The following is a 17,690-nucleotide window of genomic DNA, read 5'->3' on the forward strand; positions in this document are numbered from 1 at the left end:
AAGGGCTAGCGGGGGGCGGCTAAAACAAACTTAAAGCGCACAGCAATTTCCCTATGCGGAAACAGTAAATAATCAGATTCGGTAGCGGTTTCTACGGGAAAGCAAATGCAGGAAAGCGAGACAACCCCCCCCCCCTTTCCTCCTTATAATTAATGAAACGGAAAGTAGCAAAAGCCTACTTTGTAATGAAACGGAACGATAGAAATTAAAAACGTAGTTCGCAAAGCTGCAAAAGTACAAAGATTTTACGTTTCGGTTAAGTATCTTCTTCTCTACCCCCATAAAGTGTCACAAGACATTTGCAACCAACAAAAGCTACTTTTTCTTGGGTAGCGTCAGAGAGAGGCCAATATTTTCTTTTTCCTTGCTAGAAAAGGGCAGAGGTGGTGTCACAACCACTGAAAGCATGGAGGAACAGTTCTAGTCTTTCTCTAAAGTGCCAGACCTATAAGACCTGATCTTCAGGGTCTTATCAAACTGCTAAAATTTCCCCAAAAGCCTTTTTTTTACTCATATTTATTGTTGCTGAAATACCGCTTTGTATTTTTCCTTTAATTACCCTAATTACATAATTACAATTACAAAAATTGCAATAAACGGTACATCGATCCTTAAGCGCAATTAAAAATTTATTATAACGTTCGCGTAACGTATTCATGGCAGAACGGTCAATTTTTTCTAGAAAATATAAAATTTATGCGAATGTGCGGCGGGGCAGCAAAAACCGCTCATTTGTTTACGCACTCGTCTTATATTGATTTATTATGCAATCTGCAGAAAAAAAACGCCAATTTTGTACAGTTAGCTTTTTACGATCGTAATTGTTTGTCCTTTCGCATACAATTAATTAATTAACGAAAACGAGGTGCCTTTAGACTTTCACATTTGTTTAAGATCGTCTTTGCACTTTCTACGAATAGGACAATTAGTACCTCATCGTCTAATTTTCGCTAATTACGTCACCAATTGGCACAAATATTCAAATATTTGTTCTTACTTCACCGCGTATGTGTGTAAGTAATTACAGCTTTCATCAAATTATACGTTGGCTATATTTTTCTCTTGATTACATGATTAGTTTCAAAATTGGTGGAAATTATCTTTACGACATTTTCATAAAAAATCATTGCGTTTACTGCTTCCTATATTACTTTGATGCAAGGTGAACATCTTCACGTTGGAAGTCTTCCTGGTGAATTACGGCCCCGTAATTAATTAACGCGGTCCCTAATTAGGGAGGCAAAAAGAATGTAAATCGCGGCATCCTACACTTTCATAGAGAAAATAAATCATAACATTCTTCGATCAATTTTTTTTTATTAGCGTGAGTGACTCATGAAGTTTACGAGCCGGAATGCGTGTGACAAAAACGCGCCGGTGTCTCCAAGAAAGGGGGACGTATCGTTTCGAAACGCGCACGCTGGAATCCATTCACCTGCGGCACCATACACAGCCTACTTGTTTTCCCTGTTTTAGTAGCAACAGGTGTTTCCAAGCGTTAAGTTGTTTGATGGTACTCGCGGATGTTGGTGTCTTCGCACCCCATACGTCTCTCCACCCACCCCTCGTGCGATGGGTTAGTGCAACGTGCGGTGACTTTTGTGCGCAATTTTTCTGTGAATACCCATTAAGGTAAGCAAGGTGACCAATTGATCACGTCCCATCAAATTACAATAGCACACTTTCGTGAAAGTTTTCGCAAGATTTCAGCAAAAAAATTAGTAAGTTTTAGCCCAGAAAGCGAGAGATATTCTAATATTTGAAAATGTGGAACGTGGACTAAATTCTCCATCTTCTCGTCTAGCCGAATTTTTTCGAAAAATTACTGTCCCAATTGTAATGGTCGCTGGGTAAATGGCGTACGCACATTAAAATTACAGCAGTACTTCAATTCAAGGTTGACTTCGTAGGATATCCTACAATTACTCATCAGTTTCCGGTCCACCCCTTTAGAAAACCTAAGTATACCTATCTGCACGAATTAGATCGATTGGTTCTAAATTAGGCACTTATCTTAATTACTCAAACTTCGTATATAATTAAGCGGTGTCAACAAGACTATCGTTATAATTACCGGTTAATTAGACTCCTCTCATTAGCGATTGAAGACTAAATTTGAAGATAATATACAATACTCACCTGTTTCACTTTTCATTTCGCCAAAGCATTGAAATAATTAATTAGTCAATTTCTTTGTATACAAACAATCCCTGATTCTTTTTAATTAATTGCCGTAACGATGACTGTCGCATTGCCAATTCCCAATTTCGTAGCGAATCCATCCACTTAAGTCTGTGACAATTTAATGAATCGGAAACCAAATTTAATTAATACGCGAATTTGATTGTTTTAAAGGTATCCGTCTACAGGAGCGAAGTAAATTAATTATTGTACGGACGCAATTAATTTAATCTTATAATATTTTCCAATTATTTTTGATATCTACGTTTAATAAATCGTTATTGCATTTTAAATGAATAGCAATCAAATTAATTAAAATTCTCTAATCTAATTCGGTTGCATAACTTCGCCCTATACAGTAATTAATTTCTTTTCCTATGCGTTTCCGCTCTTTTTCGAAATCTATTGCTATTAGATCATCACTTTTTGGTTACTCATTCAGTTCGCACACGTTTTGTAGAATATAAACTATAAAAACTTCAAAATTAATAAATTAAAGCTCAAATTGGGATAATTACGGTTTTGTTTGTTTTTTTTATTGGTCAATATGAAAGATTTTTTTTCGAAATGATAAATACCAAAATTAGTACATTACTTATCAATTAGTTTCTTGTTTTAATTTAATTTAATTTTCTTGGCTGTATTTCATATCTTCATCTTTTAATTAGAGACAATTGACAAATCTATCTCTCAATTTATATTGTATATTTATATTTTATTCATGTATTATCATTTGTTATTTACACCCTACATATGTGATTTCAAATAGTCTAATGGAGTGTATATATATATATATATATATATATATATATATATATATATTTAATTGACACACCGCTCTGCCCATTAACATTAATTGACAAGTTCAATTGTCAATCGATTGGGTCTCTCCTGCCTAATTTCCAGTAAGCTAATTTGGTTTAATATTGTTTAAAATCGCCAGTAAAATTGTTAATTAAAGATAATGGGCTCATTAACAGATCTGTCTGTCAGTCTGATAATGACCGCGTGTATCTCCGCGAATTTAAAGTATTTTTCCTTGTTATAATTTTATTGAAATTGACACATCGATCTGTCAATTAGCTCGAATTGACACGTTGTATTGTTAATTAACAATTGACAGGAAATTATAGAAAATTACTTGCATCCGTTTATATGGGTTTATTTCAATAGACTAATTAGTAGTTAAATATGAATATTTTTGGTTTAATTCTGTGGCATTTTTTTTCCTAATTGAGACATCTATCAATTATTGCTAACTATTGGCAAACTTCGTTAATTGAAGCTAATTCGTAGATTTGCCAATTAGTTCTAACTAGTACATGTTTCAATAGCGCTTACTCGAAAGTATTACGAGCATGTTGAATTAATATGAAATTGAATGGAATTGATCTTGTAGAATATTAGAGTGGAATTAGAGAGAGAGAAAATACTCGTGGAAGCCCACTTTTGTGTTTTTCCACATAAAAATGCGCCTCTCAAAAACGGAGAGAGCTATGGGAATTACGCCGCGAATAAAAGGAGTAAGAAGAATTGTCGTGTCGAAATAGGTATGGGAAGAAGGGGGGAGGCGGGAGCTGTTGCGATGTGTGCGGAGGAATTTTTTGAGTAAAATGGCACTTTTGAGGGCGGAACGGGAGATATCGAACAGGACACGCGGCGACGCGATGTTCAGAACGCGCCTTCTACCGAGAAGGAATCCTCTACCCGCCCCAGGTACGTCAAGGTAAAACCAGGACTCTGTAACGTGCGAAGGTGGAGGAGCTACCGAGTTATGCGGTTTTTGAGAGAGTGAGTTGCTCAAATACTGGGTCTTAGAATTGAACCAAAGTTTGATCATCCAGACAGCATCCGCCGACAAGGCAACAGTGCAAAGGACGCATTTTTTGACAATTGCGTTTTACCGTTTACCTACGCAGGTAGATACCAGAAAACTTTGCCTAACTATAAATGGCATAATTTCAATTTGATACTATAGTCCCTATTCAGATTGTATTATATCTAGAAAGGAAATCACACTCTATACAATAACAAATAAGAAAACTTAATTCCGGTGAATTGTTTCAATATAATAACATGAATTTACTTCATATGTTTACCTCTTCTTAAATGTTTTCCATCCCCCCGATGGCAGAGTTCAAATTGCTGGGACGGCCGACCCAAAAGTTTGGACCACTCCCACCTGGATCCAATCAAGAAGACCATATTGCAACAAGCATCTCCAACCACCTACGAAATAGCCCCGGAAATAGCAAACCCGAACAACCAAGGCGCGTTCCTCGGGATAAACCACGTACGTGTACGTCTCCAAAACAAACGCGAGTATGTTGGAAGCGGTGCAATCCATCGAGTTACGGACTATCGGCAGTCCGATATGTTCGTAAGGAACCAAGATATCCTGAACATTCCCAGCTTATCAGAACACGCCCGCTCGTTCGCCAAGAAAACATTCGGCAAGCTGAACAATTCCGACACTCCCTCGGTCGCTCCCCTAGACGAGACGCAACAAACTAACAAGAAGCGGTCCAGGAGGATGCTATACAAGAGCAACGAAATAAAGAATAATTAAAAACATCAAGCAGTATAGAAGCCCGTAGCTAGAGCTGCTCAAGCTTGGTAGAACAGGGTTCCGGGAACGGCCTAGTATCACGCGTTTGGCTGATCGGCTGCCAGCGTCTCGTGTCAGTGCGTTGTTATTTTGAGATACCCATAACAATAATTTTCAAAACAATTCCAACAAACTTTACTTTGAAATTTACTAATTATTGCGAGTGTTTTGTAATTAATTCAATTGGTTTGTAATTATTGACTGCGGGATAAATTACGATATAATTATTAATTAAATTGTCACTTGGACGTGTACCATGATCATCAATGAAATTAACTGTTCTTAATTACGTCTACTAATTCCTACATCTTAATAAAAAAAGTTCTGACAGGTAATTAACAACCGAATTGTTATTGTAAAGTGTATCGCATTACTTCCGCGTAACTTTACCTGATAAATTCTCAAATTTCATCACTGCTAATTATCACACATTCCCATTGATACAATTTTAACTATTCGCCTAAACCGATACTTGGCTTTTAGAAAGTATAGGAATTTAGCTAATTAAATTACCTTAAACGGCTATACGTTGTAAAACGTTTTCTATTTGTAATTGCGATTTTACTTTATATTGTACCAATATTATTATTAACTCGTAAATGTAATTCGAGCGTGGTTCGTAATTATGTAAGGCAGGTGGGTTAAAGTAGGAGAATTCCGAATTCGTAGCAAATTTAAGATTTACAGTTGAATGTATGTAATTAGGTTAATGCCTACGCTGAATTATTTCTATCTCATTTCGTCGATTTATTGTAATGTCTAATTGAAGTTCAAAAGCTAAACACCTTGTAATGCACTATAAGGTACAGTTAAAAGACGTGCAACGCTTGCTTGGGTTCATGATCACAGAAAGTTCAATCTCGGTAGGCGGGCAGGCTGCATTCATAGAAAAAAGTGTAATAACAAATTTGTAACAATGAAACGCGGCTCGAAACAAAAGAAGACCGCCACGCCCTTCGGAATTTTTTAATTAATTATCGTACTGATTCCTAATTAAAAGATGTACAAAATTGCTTGCGTAAACTAGCATTCGATCCCTAATTAAGTCACTATCGGGAATTTGCTCATCCCTAATTAAGGGGTGTACTTGCGCAAACTAATTTAACGGCTTTTGAGCACATCACTAAATTGCGAAAAAAGTGGATATTTAAAATAAATTAACGAAGAAGATGCCAAGGATACCGCGATTATTAAAACACGTACATCCTAAATCGTGTGTCATTATTTCCCAATTTCTGTACGCATTACGCAAGAAAACCCCCTTTTTTGCTCTCTTCTCCTCACAAAAGCAAAGGTCGTAACACGTACTGAACCAAAAAAACAATCACGTACGAGAATTATCCAACAACATGCCAGCACACTACTATCATAAGTAATTAGAAGAAGTAGGTACGTGAACCTTTGTTCCACATAAATAGCACTAAAATGAAAGTATTTGCATAAATACGTCGTTGCGTAACGTAGAAGAAGAAACGTTCAAATTTACTTCAAATTGTAGAAAGTAGTCGAGGAAGTTCGCGAAGTACGGGAAGAGGAAGTGCCATATATCTTTGGATGATGAATTGCGAATTGTCCACATCGCTACCGTTTTGCCCTAATTTTTGACATTCTCTCAAATGAACTTAACAACTTATAATCGTACATAGGTACCACCTACCTGTGGGATTCCCATCGTGATAGAGACGAGCCCTTTGTGGCATATTTTACTTGGTAATGAAGATAAGGGCGTAAGACATCAGCGGCGCCCGTTTGACAGTAGCGCGCCAATATGAGTGTGGGTTCATCAAGGGGTTAATGGTTGTAATGATTGTATTATCATATTAAATATGCCTCGCCGGACGGTAGGATTAATGATTATCGATTTCGGGGGCATGATTCGATCGTTCGGGGGCTTGTTCCAATGAGATATAGATTAAATATCGATTTGGGGGAGTAAGGGTCATCCTTGAGGATGGCGCATTATATAGGGCCGATTCTCAAAAAGTCACTAGGTTTGAAACTATACTGCTTGGATTCGAATTGTTGCTAGTACGGTTCTGGACTAGGGAGTTTGTCGGAGGGGGGAGGGGGATGGTTTATTTCTTCACAAGGGTAGTATATAAAGGATATGATGGAGCACTGTAGAAGTCATTATGATTCTAGTCCATAACTTTTGATTGAGAAGTCCGATCGAAAAAGTACGAATTGTTTTGGATTCTATGCACCAAAATTAATAAGAAAAAGTGTTTTCCCGAGAAATTTTGGTGTAGTCGATTTTTGGTAAAAAAGGAAGGTTATACACTGCTTTTTTTTGAGCCCCGAAAAAAAAATTGTCTCAGATCGACCCGGAAAAAAAATTTTCTTATAGAATGTGGCCTGTAGAATCCATAATTTCAAACAGTTCCAAGAGTGGGCTACTAGTTCAAAAGTTACAGCCCTTTGAATTTTCTTTCGAAATTGGTTTCTAGTCTATAACTTTTGATTGAGAAGTCTGATCGAAAAAGTACGAATTGTTTTGGATTCTACCCACCAAAATTAATAAGAAAAAGTGTTTTCCCGAGAAATTTTGGTGCAGTCGATTTTTGGTAAAAAAGGAAGGTTATACACTGCCTTTTTTTGAGCCCCGAAAAAAATTGTCTCAGATCGACCCGGAAAAAAATTTTCTTATAGAATGTGGCCTGTAGAATCCATAATTTCAAACAGTTCCAAGATTGGGCCACTAGTTCAAAAGTTACAGCCCTTTGAATTTTCTTTCGAAATTGGTTTCTAGTCTATAACTTTTGATTGAGAAGTCTCATCGAAAAAGTACGAATTGTTTTGGATTCTACGCACCAAAATTAATAAGAAAAAGTGTTTTCCCGAGAAATTTTGGTGCAGTCGATTTTTGGTAAAAAAAGGTTATACACTGCCTTTTTTTGAGCCCCGAAGACCAAATTGTCTCGGATCGACCCGGAAAAAAAACTTTCTTATAGAATGTGGCCTGTAGAATCCATAATTTCAAACAGTTCCAAGATTGGGCTACTAGTTCAAAAGTTACAGCCCTTTGAATTTTCTTTCGAAATTGGTTTCTAGTCAATAACTTTTGATTGAGAAGTCCGTTCGAAAAAGTGACTTTTTGAGTTATAGAATCGTGAATCGACAACATATTACGAGCCCCCTAGCAGAGTCCCAAACCTAGTTACTTTTCTAGTGACTTTTTCGCGTCTAGTGACTTTTTCTAGTGCCTTCTTGAGTTATTATCGACCTTATATTACTACTTTCTGCTTCTTATGGAGCTTTCAAACTCTTTTGCTTCTTCGACGCTTTTGACTTGTTCGGATCCCGCGCGGATTTCCCTTCCTTGGCTCCTTTCAGCTTCTCCGTCGTCGACATTTTCCACATCTTCAATTCAGCCCCGCTGTTACAGGCAGGTGAGTTGATGTCGTTGGGTGTCTAGGAATTATGATCGCAACAAGCTTTTTGCTACGGGAAAGTCTGATTCTCGTGAAATTATTTATTCGCATAACTTAACTTAAATTGCGGTCATTTGCTGTTGGTCCTGTAACACGTCGTATAATTCGATTGGCGTATACATTAATTGACCACTTTAGATCGCTCAAGCGATCATTTTGATGGTAGTGAAAGTGTGGGGAGGACCGCTAATGGTAATCAAGTCAATGGTTGATGAGTGAAATTATAGCGACATGATTGGCACCGTTATCGTATATACCTACATAACTTATAAGGTATTTGTAGCGTTCGGCTAGGATTTCACGGTGTAAATATGATTCTTGGTTGCTTTCACAAAACTGCACTATACCTACCTGTACGTGGATATGCAGTTTTTTTCTCATTCCGTGCATGACTGTTCTTGTGACTCAGAATTTGAAACTTTACACGAAAGTGTCACGTAATATCGGCTTGTTTACATCTACATGTAACACGCATAGTTCACAGGTACATACAGTACCTACATGAACAAGTAGGGTGAGACAACCTTTTTACCTCATTTTGTAATACCAGCAAATTGCTATGCAAATATCGACCGACCTCGATTGTGTAAATGTCGCCGCTTTTATAAGCATCCTTCTTTTTGTAGATAATGAACTTCAACTATGCCACCGGCAACGCTACTTCTAAGGGAACCGGCGACATCCTCCCTAACCTCCATAGTTGAGAGGTCCCAGCGAAGACTCCCCCCATTTGCTCAATACGACTTGCGGATCAACTCAACTCAACTGGACCTCGAACTGATATCCTCTCGGCCGGTGACCGACCCCAAATTAGCAACGGACGAAGGATTCGAATCGGACATCGACACAGTTTCGCTAGTTTCCAGTGATGACAGTTTTACCTCGGGAAACGTGCGCGAACTAAAAATTCAAGAGACTGATAGCGCGAACGGTTCCGCAAGTTCTGATTCGGACACCGAACCGGTAATCGCAAAACCATCCCCTTTACCCGCCACCCCCACGACCGAAAGTCATAGTCTAGTCAACTGCGTGTGCTACACGGACATCAAATTCCCCCACCTCCTAGTGTTTGTGATCAAATGCGACGCTCTAGTGTTCAAATTTGAAAATCTGACGGCCCTTAAGACCTTCTACTCCAACTTCAGCACGTTTAAGGCGATCACCAATCAGAAAACCTACAGCTCGGCCAACACCAAATTCAACCTCCTGCAAAGGACAGACAGAAATGGAATTACCCACATCGAGATCACGAAAGGACTGGAAACTCGGCTCAGCCTCCCAAAGGGTCCGGACAACAGCAAAATAATTAGCCTAAATACGCCGGATTTCAAACCGGCAAACCATAATGAAAGTAGACTGTATCTTAAAAACGCCAATTTGAGACAGCGCAGTGAAAGTCATTCGCACCGATCGCCTTCGATAGAGAACATTTTAAGTACACAATCACTTTCGAACACCAACAGCTTAAAGAAAGTCTGGAAGTCCGCCGAGGATCTTCTGGGCGAGGCGCCCAAGCGACCCGAACGCAGGCGTAAGAAGCAACGGGCACCGGACCCTCCCAAACCCGCCGTGCTCCCCTGCCAACTCGTGCGCGTCGACGTCAAACAGTCGCGCTTCCAGGCGCTAACGCAGAAAATCCTCCCGATGTACCCGGCGAAAAAGGCGCCGGAGTGGACCTACTCGGTGCCGAGGTTCCTGCGGCGACCGCGAAGTCAGAGCGAGACGCGCAATATCACCTCCCTCGACTACGGTTACGTCGACTTCACCTACAAGACGGAGGCCGTCTCGAATCGCCTCTTCGGGATGTCGTCCAAATTGAAAGACTTCGGCAGTAAGACGATCGGTCGCAATTACGATTGGGAGGAGACGCGCAGGGGTAGCCTCGGAGGGCTCGGCTACGCCAACGGGGGTAGTTTAAAGAGTGTGATTAAGAAGGACGATAATAAACGGAAGAGTATCGAGAAGAAGGTGACATTCAGTGCTTACACTACTGTGCAAGTCGTTTAAGACTGCGGTACAACCTCCTCTAGCAGTTTTGGCTAGATCCAGGTATTGTGCACATTGTTGTTACGTTTCTAATATCCAACACCCTGTATATAAAAGCTAAAGTGTATATACGATGTAAATTTTTGAATAAATCTTTTTGTTGACTTGGACCCTACTTGATTACCGTCGTTGAAAGAGTGAGGTAAACTAAGAAAAAATTAAATCGTTGCTTTATGGAGCAAAGTACAAGAAGTAGACCAAATTACACGAGCTGTGAGCTCGAAAGTGTTATAAAATCGTTAACCCGCAGCGGAATTGGTGTGTCGATATCAATCAAGCGGTGCCTCTTAATTAAGTTGCAAGTTTGCAAACACAGAAACTAAGTACATCATTAACTAACGGTGCGTTTTAACATAAATCCCTTGTAGTTCAAGGTTTTTGCTTCTGGTAATTAATTAGGCGTCCATGTAATTTGCCGCTCAATCCCTTTTTTCTCACTGCACATTTGCTTTGCCCTCTTTGACATTTTTCTTTCACATCTTCGCATGATTCCTTGGATCACTGGGTTCTCCCTCTTTACTATTATATACTTCCTCGAAGTTTTCATTCCCTGTCCTGCGCTTCTTCAGTTTCTTTGTCTATCATCTTCTACTTCTTGGCCTTTCTTGATTTTTTAACGCTCTCTGCGGGCTCGCTTTGCTTCTGCGGAACTTCTCCGGCATTTTGCAGTTTGTGAACTCGTCTTTTTTGTTTTCTTCGAACCACAGCATAGGAAATCTTCAGTTATGTCACGTGTTGCGAAAGGCGCAAGTCGTCCAAGCATTCTTCTTTTGGATTTTTTCATTATCACTCGACCTACCCAACTCCTTCAAACTTCGTAATTTCTCAAGCTTCTTCCTCTTTCCGATCTCTTGGTCGTTCTCATAGCTTAATCTATTTCCTGAATTTTTTACGTTATTCCCTTGCTTTTACGCATCCAATTGCACCTTGTTCGATTACCCCGTTCGCCTGGTCAATTTCATTATCTTCGATTTAATAATGTCCCTCTCTCCCCAATTCTTTCAGATTCCTCGATTTCTAAAGCTTCTTCGGACTCCCTTTGCTATGCCTCCTAGCCTCCGTCAGAGCTTTGGCTTCATTTTCCTTACTTTTCTATGCTTTCTCATGGTCTTACGTTTTTTTAGTCGCATTTGGACCTGGAAGGTCATTGCTTTCTTAGCCTTAGTCCATCGACTTTCTTGTCTGCCTAACCTAGCTCTCAATTTTTTTGATTTTCACGCTTTTCTAGATATGCTTTCCTTTTTTCCTGCTTCTACAGCTTGTTCTGTTTCTTTTGTTTTTTCCATTTCTTGACAAAATCAACTGAACAGGGGACATGCTCTATGTTTTGTTGTTTAATCATTTATCGTTTTTACCTTTGTTTTTATTTATCGCGCTCAAAAGAGGATGATATACTATAAGGTTCGCGGCACCAAATGGCTTATAATAATTCTGAACTGTTTCGTCGTGGTCAATAAAACGTGCTAGCCTTTTTGCACGGAATAATTTCCGATAGATTCGCTAATGAAACACGAAAATCCTTTTAAGGAACGCGCTCTGAATTACAAAATTTTACAAGGAAAGCTTGTTTGATCGTGTTTGTTTATTCATCAAGGATGTACTGACAGAGGTAAAGCCACACGTGGTCCTTCGAGCCGGACAAGTAACGATCCTCGCCCATAATTGCAGCCTCGTAATACATTAGCCACATACGACAGAAACCTTAAGAAGGCCAACTAATCACACTCATGAAAAGTCAAATTCATTCATCGGTTCGCACGCAACGGGGAGAAGAGGCCGAAGAATGTTGAGATAATCATCGATTCAAAGCGCAAAGATTGTGTTTAGAAGTGCGTAGCCGAAGAACTGGTACTTAAGTAGGTAGATGGCTTAAGGCGCAACAACTTTCCCTCACAGTGCTACACTGGATGGAATTTACAATAACCTCATAACAACGTTCGACGATGGCGTGTAGTGTGTGTAAGTTTTTTTTCATCAATTCTTTCTTCACTCTGCTACTACTAAAAAAACCGGATGAACATCTTCGCCTTTTTCCCAACCATATTTTCAATGCCGTAAAGGTTAAACACTTAAAGACAATAAATTATAACAATACGATTGTTTATTCATTCAATAATGACAATGAGAAAAAGACATAATTAAGAGAAAACCTTGGGAAATGAGCAAGTTCGTACGTTTCTTTCGGTTCCCATTTCATTCACTAAATTGTTATAATTACAACTCGCGTCTTCGTACATTCACTCGTTAAATTTCTCCCATCGCAATTACTCGATTTTGACAGGCCGCCGCCGCGGAGTAATTGGAATAAAAGCTACGTTGGTGGCATTTATGGTAAGAGTATGCGTTGACCTTTTCGGAAAATAAACCAGATATTGGAATTTCTAAGGTAATGGCGAGTACTTTATTATCGAGTTACGCAATAAAAGAAGAAATATGCAAAATGTGTATAGCCGGACAACGACGGTTGTTTATTGCGGAATATTCTTACATAATTCGCAACAGTTATTCTATTTTTTGCGCTTTTTTATGGTAAAGGTAAACGATTCGATTTATGGCTCGTGGGGTTTTACGACCTTTTATTCTTCTGTCCACTGCTCTTCTTTCAAGATAAGTATGTATTTGGTAACGATATTGGTCCATAGTACTCCTCGGTTATGTCCACTGTATCTTTAACAAAGTCTAAGATTTTGATAGGGCGAACCTTTGTTACTTCTTCTTGTGTAATTTTCTCATTTCCACGTAGGTGCCTTTGGTGTGGTGGTTCTTCTTCCTCAACACAATCCTTGCAATCAGTCCCATTTTGTGGAGGTGTGGTCAACCGACAGTGCTCTGTGTCTTATCTTCATCCTACATGGATAATGCAGAAATATCTAGGAATGGTTTCCTCCTTTTCCTTTTGGTAAGGTTCTTTTTTAATAGGCCAACAGTTGCCACGGTTGCTTTTTGTCCTAGGCTTACAGAGTTTCTGTAGCCTCCTTACTCTCCACAACTAGTACCCTCCGGCAGTAGTCATACTGAGGGTTTTATCTTTAGAGATTTCATTAAAGGTGACGATCCCTCCTCGCCATTGACTCTCGGTCGGTATGCCTCTGCCTTAATTACTATAGGTGTAGCGACGGTGAGTTGAAGAGTCTCCATACCTGCTGTAGAGGTCCCCTCGGGGCTCAACACCTCATCCCTTATGCGTCGCTCAATAAGTCTCTCCAATAGATTTAGGAGAAACGACGTTAGACTGATGGGTCTAAGCGACTTTGCTTGGGCGTAGGGGTCTCGTCCAGGTTTCGGTATGAATACGACGTTTACTCCACGCCATAGGTATGCACCCTGGAGGGTAACAGGTCAAGACCTTGTTGTAGTAGAGCAGGAAATATTCCACCCATCCCTTGGGATTTATGCGAAAGTTTTCACTACCCACCTTTTTGGTTAGGTAATTAGGTTCACTATCTGCCGATCCAAAATCCAATTTCCTTTGTTTCTCCTGAGAAGTGGTGCCAGTAGAGTCATTGATTTGCCCGCGTGATTTTGAGCGAGAGCTCTTGATCCTAGAAAGTGTGACTGAAGCAAAAGCTCCAAGTCTCCTTTCGGGTGTCTGATGTATAACCCCCCTCAGTTTTCTTCAAGGAATCGATTTTTTATTCCTTTTGTAGAGCTCTTTGGAATCTGGAATTTGTTCAATTTCCTCGCTGTACCTTTTCCATAAGTCATTTTTTGCCTTCCTCATGGCATTCGGTGAGTGTAGCTTGGATTGAACCCCATTCCCTCGTGTGTTTTTTCTTTATTAAAAAGCTTCCTTGTCTGTGCTCGCAATCCAGAGAGTCCCTTGTTGTTTTTTTTGTATATTCTGCATCTCGTCCCGCCCTGGTTCAGTCTCGTCTCGCGTGGTCTCGCCATACTATCCAAAATTGGTGTAGAGCATATAAAAGGCACCACGAAGGCATGACAAATAATAATGACGTTCTTTATCTATCTGTTAATCACGAAACATAATTATGCGTACTTTAAGGATTTTATTTACCATTACCATTCTGCAGCTAAAAATATTAGTTTTCATAAACTGTATCTGGTAATGTAACTAGGTAGAAAAGTCTCACTGAATTCTTTGTTACTTAAATACTTAAAGATAATCTGTCCAAGTTATTTTGTAAAATCTTACTTTTATGGTCTTAACTACGCGGTAAATATGCAAGTACCTATACCTACAGTAACTGTATTTGGATATGTCATATGTCCACAATATACATTTTACCTTAAGCCGTGCCTTTATTCACATAATTTCGCAAAAACACAAAGAAAAGTGTAAACTCATACTAAAGTACCTATAGCATTTTAGCCCCAATATGGCGACCAGAACGAACTACCAATCAAAAACGAGATACCCGGTTGTATCCGCTGTTCTAAATTGAGTCACACATACCTAGAAACGATTGGATTTAATGCAATAAACTTGTGAAAATACAATGAGAGCATTAAGGGCTTTTAATATAAAGGAATCCGCGATATCCTATTATAAGTATTATAACCAAATCTTATTTTTCCCGCAAAGACAATTACCATTACTTGAGCCTGGTGTTCTATACTTCTTTGAATTCTTTAGATTCTCTAAGTCCAAACTCTTAAGGTTCTTCAGATTATATTCTTTTTAATATCAGTCTGATTCTTATATTTCCTTGATTCCTTCGATTCTTCATTTTCTTCAGACTTTTCGACTTCTCAGGCTCGTTCACTCCTTCACATTTCTTATTTCCTTTTATTCTCTTTGGAAGAAACCGATGATTCTTTAAAATTCTTGAAATTCTTTTTTTTTCAAAATCTTTAAATTCTTCAGATCTATTACATCTAAATCTAAATGCAATTCTCTAAATTGATAAAATTATTCACAAAAATCATTATGAAAAATCTGTCTCTACTGTTTATTGAAAAAGGGCACAATTGGCCCACATGATCTTCATCTAACCTAGTAAGATCTGCCCTCTGGGCCAATTTTCGGAAGTATAAGCACATCGTAATGTTAACAGACTAATTAAGGCTTTTCTTCAAAGCTAATTAACGGTGTAAACCGATGGGTGTGCTGTTCTAACGCGTGAAATGACACTTGCTGCAGCCGCTTTGCAAATATAGGAAGAAAAATGAGCATCATCCGAAGATGCAATTCTTCCTAACATTATGTGAAAGTGTCTTAGGTTCATGAGAAACCATTGACCTTTTAAACATAAACCATTGATAAATCTCCAATTATCAGGAAAGTTAAATTTCTCTTCTTCGCGGAGACTTTAATTATAATTGAATTAAAGTCTCGACGAGTCGATTACGATCGACGCTTGGGACGTTTGTCCCGTTTTTCTCGAAAACCGGTCACAATGGGAAGATCTAATGGCTGACCGGATGCACGTCTGATTGTGAACATTCTCTTAAACAATCGACAAAAACTACTCTAGCGTATAGCAATATCCGCCTTGTCATGGCAACGACTATAATTCGTTTAAATCGAGATACCGAAAGAGGTGTGTGCATCTCCGCGAGCGATTCCTCTTTCTTTGTTTTAGAATGCGGCCGCGTTTTTTTTTTCTCGTTTTCACATTAAAGAAGTATAATTTTAACAGCCCATTTTCTTAATTCGAGTTTACACGTCGACGTTCGAACGCTAATTATATCTGCTGTCACGATCGATTTAGAAATCGCGCATTTGGATATCTTGGGCAAGAAGAAATTAATCGGAAGATTTGCATTTTATCGCCTTTTGGGTTGTGCGATTTCTCAACGCAATTCAATTGTGCTAATCGAGCAATTTAACATGCAGATTCGGGAACAGTTTTGCACCTAAATTTCGCGAAGTCGCCGAGGACCAAGAACTTTAATGAAAGCGAGAAAGGTGAAGAAGGCAAGGATGCTTTAAGTCGAAGACTCTTGTGGTCGTTTCGAGAACCTTTTAGACCTTTTCCAAAACTAATAGAGTCTCGGAAAGCTTTGGAAAGGACTCCATCAGTAGCGCTAGAAAATTTGACTGCTTCTATAAAGCCTAAATCTAGTCCGTAAACTCGGAGAGCTATGGAAAACCTTCGAAGAGCCTAAAAGACCGCTAGGTCAAAAACGGTTTCGAAAGTTCCGAAATTGGCTTAGAAAGTCCTCGAATGCTCCGGAAACTAACATGTTTAGAGCGCTCTGTGCACTCTCCAAACGGTTTTTAGGGTTTTTGCCTACCTTTTGGTTTCTTTTTTAAAGCTCTCTACGTCCGCTCTAAAGTTAGACGAACCTAGAAGGGTTTCTGGTGGCACTACGCCAATTGAAACTTCGTAGTGCTACCCTACTCTCATAGGTTATAGACACAAATCTATCGGCGCAACGTAGTGGGGGATTCTGCTTGGCTTACCCACTCCTTGGCCTAGCATGTTTACTGGCACGAACTGTGCTTCTGCCAGAGCCAGTGGGCAGCCAGTGCAATAACTGTTCTTTTCGCACGCATTAGCCCTCCTACTCTCGGTAGCAGTCCGCTAAGCTTCCCCATTAACTGTGGTGCCCTGTTCGTTGCCCCTATATTACGTATCCCTCCATCGTTAATCTTCAACCTATGATCATTTCCAGGTATTTCATATCTCTCTGAACATAATGTATCTGTTTTCCTTGATGAACTTTTCGCCCCTTTTAGGTGTCGGTGCCAGTCTTTGCAGCTGCTAGTTTTAACTTGCTTGCCTTGCGTTGAGTTTTCCAACACTTTTTACAAGCGCCTGTAGGGCCAGGTCATCCGCATAACACACGATCAAAGTCTCTTCAAAATCTCTTTAACATTCCTTGAAATTCTCTTTAAAGGCTCTTCAAAGCCTCTGCCAAGTCTCTGTTGAAGAGATTTCGAAGACATTGAGCAGACTTTGAAGTGATTTTGAGGCGACTTTTGTAAAACACAAATTTTATTAAGAAGGTCCACGTTTACAGAGCAATTCGTCTAGTTTGATAGCTGAAATCTATTAATTTCTAAAACTATAAGAAGACGTGGAAAACTCCCCAAAGGACATAGAGCTTTGGAAAAACTAGATTTTGAAGAGGGATTTTATAGTGATTCGGAGGCGTGGAGAGACTGAATGGATTCTGAAGGAACTGGAACGATATTGAATGGAATGAAAATACACCTGAAGAGATACTGCAGGAGTAGGTCAAACACGTGACCTTCTATAGCTCAGTTGGTAGAGCGGTGGACTGTAGATGTAACGAGTTAACCGTAATCCATAGGTCGCTGGTTCAAATCCGGCTCGAAGGATTTTTTGTTATACCAATTTTGAAACAGCAGTTCTTCATATACAATCAAATGGAGGACTTTCTTCTTCCAAAGCTGAAAAGTGTTGTTACTTGAGTAATTCGCATTAATATTGCAATATATCGACCTTTGTCTATTTTTAGCATCTCATATCAATATTGTAATTAAACGACATGAC

General features: G+C 39.2%; 1 protein-coding gene across 1 annotated transcript; it reads left to right on the forward strand.

Moving 5' to 3' along the window:
• The first annotated feature begins 1,429 nt into the window (after positions 1-1,429).
• On the forward strand, positions 1,430-10,370 carry LOC116162111. Its single transcript, XM_031475643.1, has 2 exons — positions 1,430-1,632; positions 8,847-10,370. Exon 2 carries the CDS (start codon positions 8,863-8,865, stop codon positions 10,225-10,227), a length of 1,365 nt encoding a protein of 454 aa, XP_031331503.1. The 5' UTR covers positions 1,430-1,632; positions 8,847-8,862; the 3' UTR covers positions 10,228-10,370.
• Positions 10,371-17,690: the final 7,320 nt, after the last annotated feature.

The sequence above is a fragment of the Photinus pyralis genome, unplaced genomic scaffold (genome assembly GCF_008802855.1).
Source record: "Photinus pyralis isolate 1611_PpyrPB1 unplaced genomic scaffold, Ppyr1.3 Ppyr1.4_LG10, whole genome shotgun sequence".
Lineage (NCBI taxonomy): Eukaryota > Metazoa > Arthropoda > Insecta > Coleoptera > Lampyridae > Photinus > Photinus pyralis.

What these genes read in the sequence shown, in the direction of transcription:
- LOC116162111 (XM_031475643.1), top strand. Translation starts at nt 8,863, where the DNA reads ATGCCACCGGCAACGCTACTTCTAAGGGAACCGGCGACATCCTCCCTA.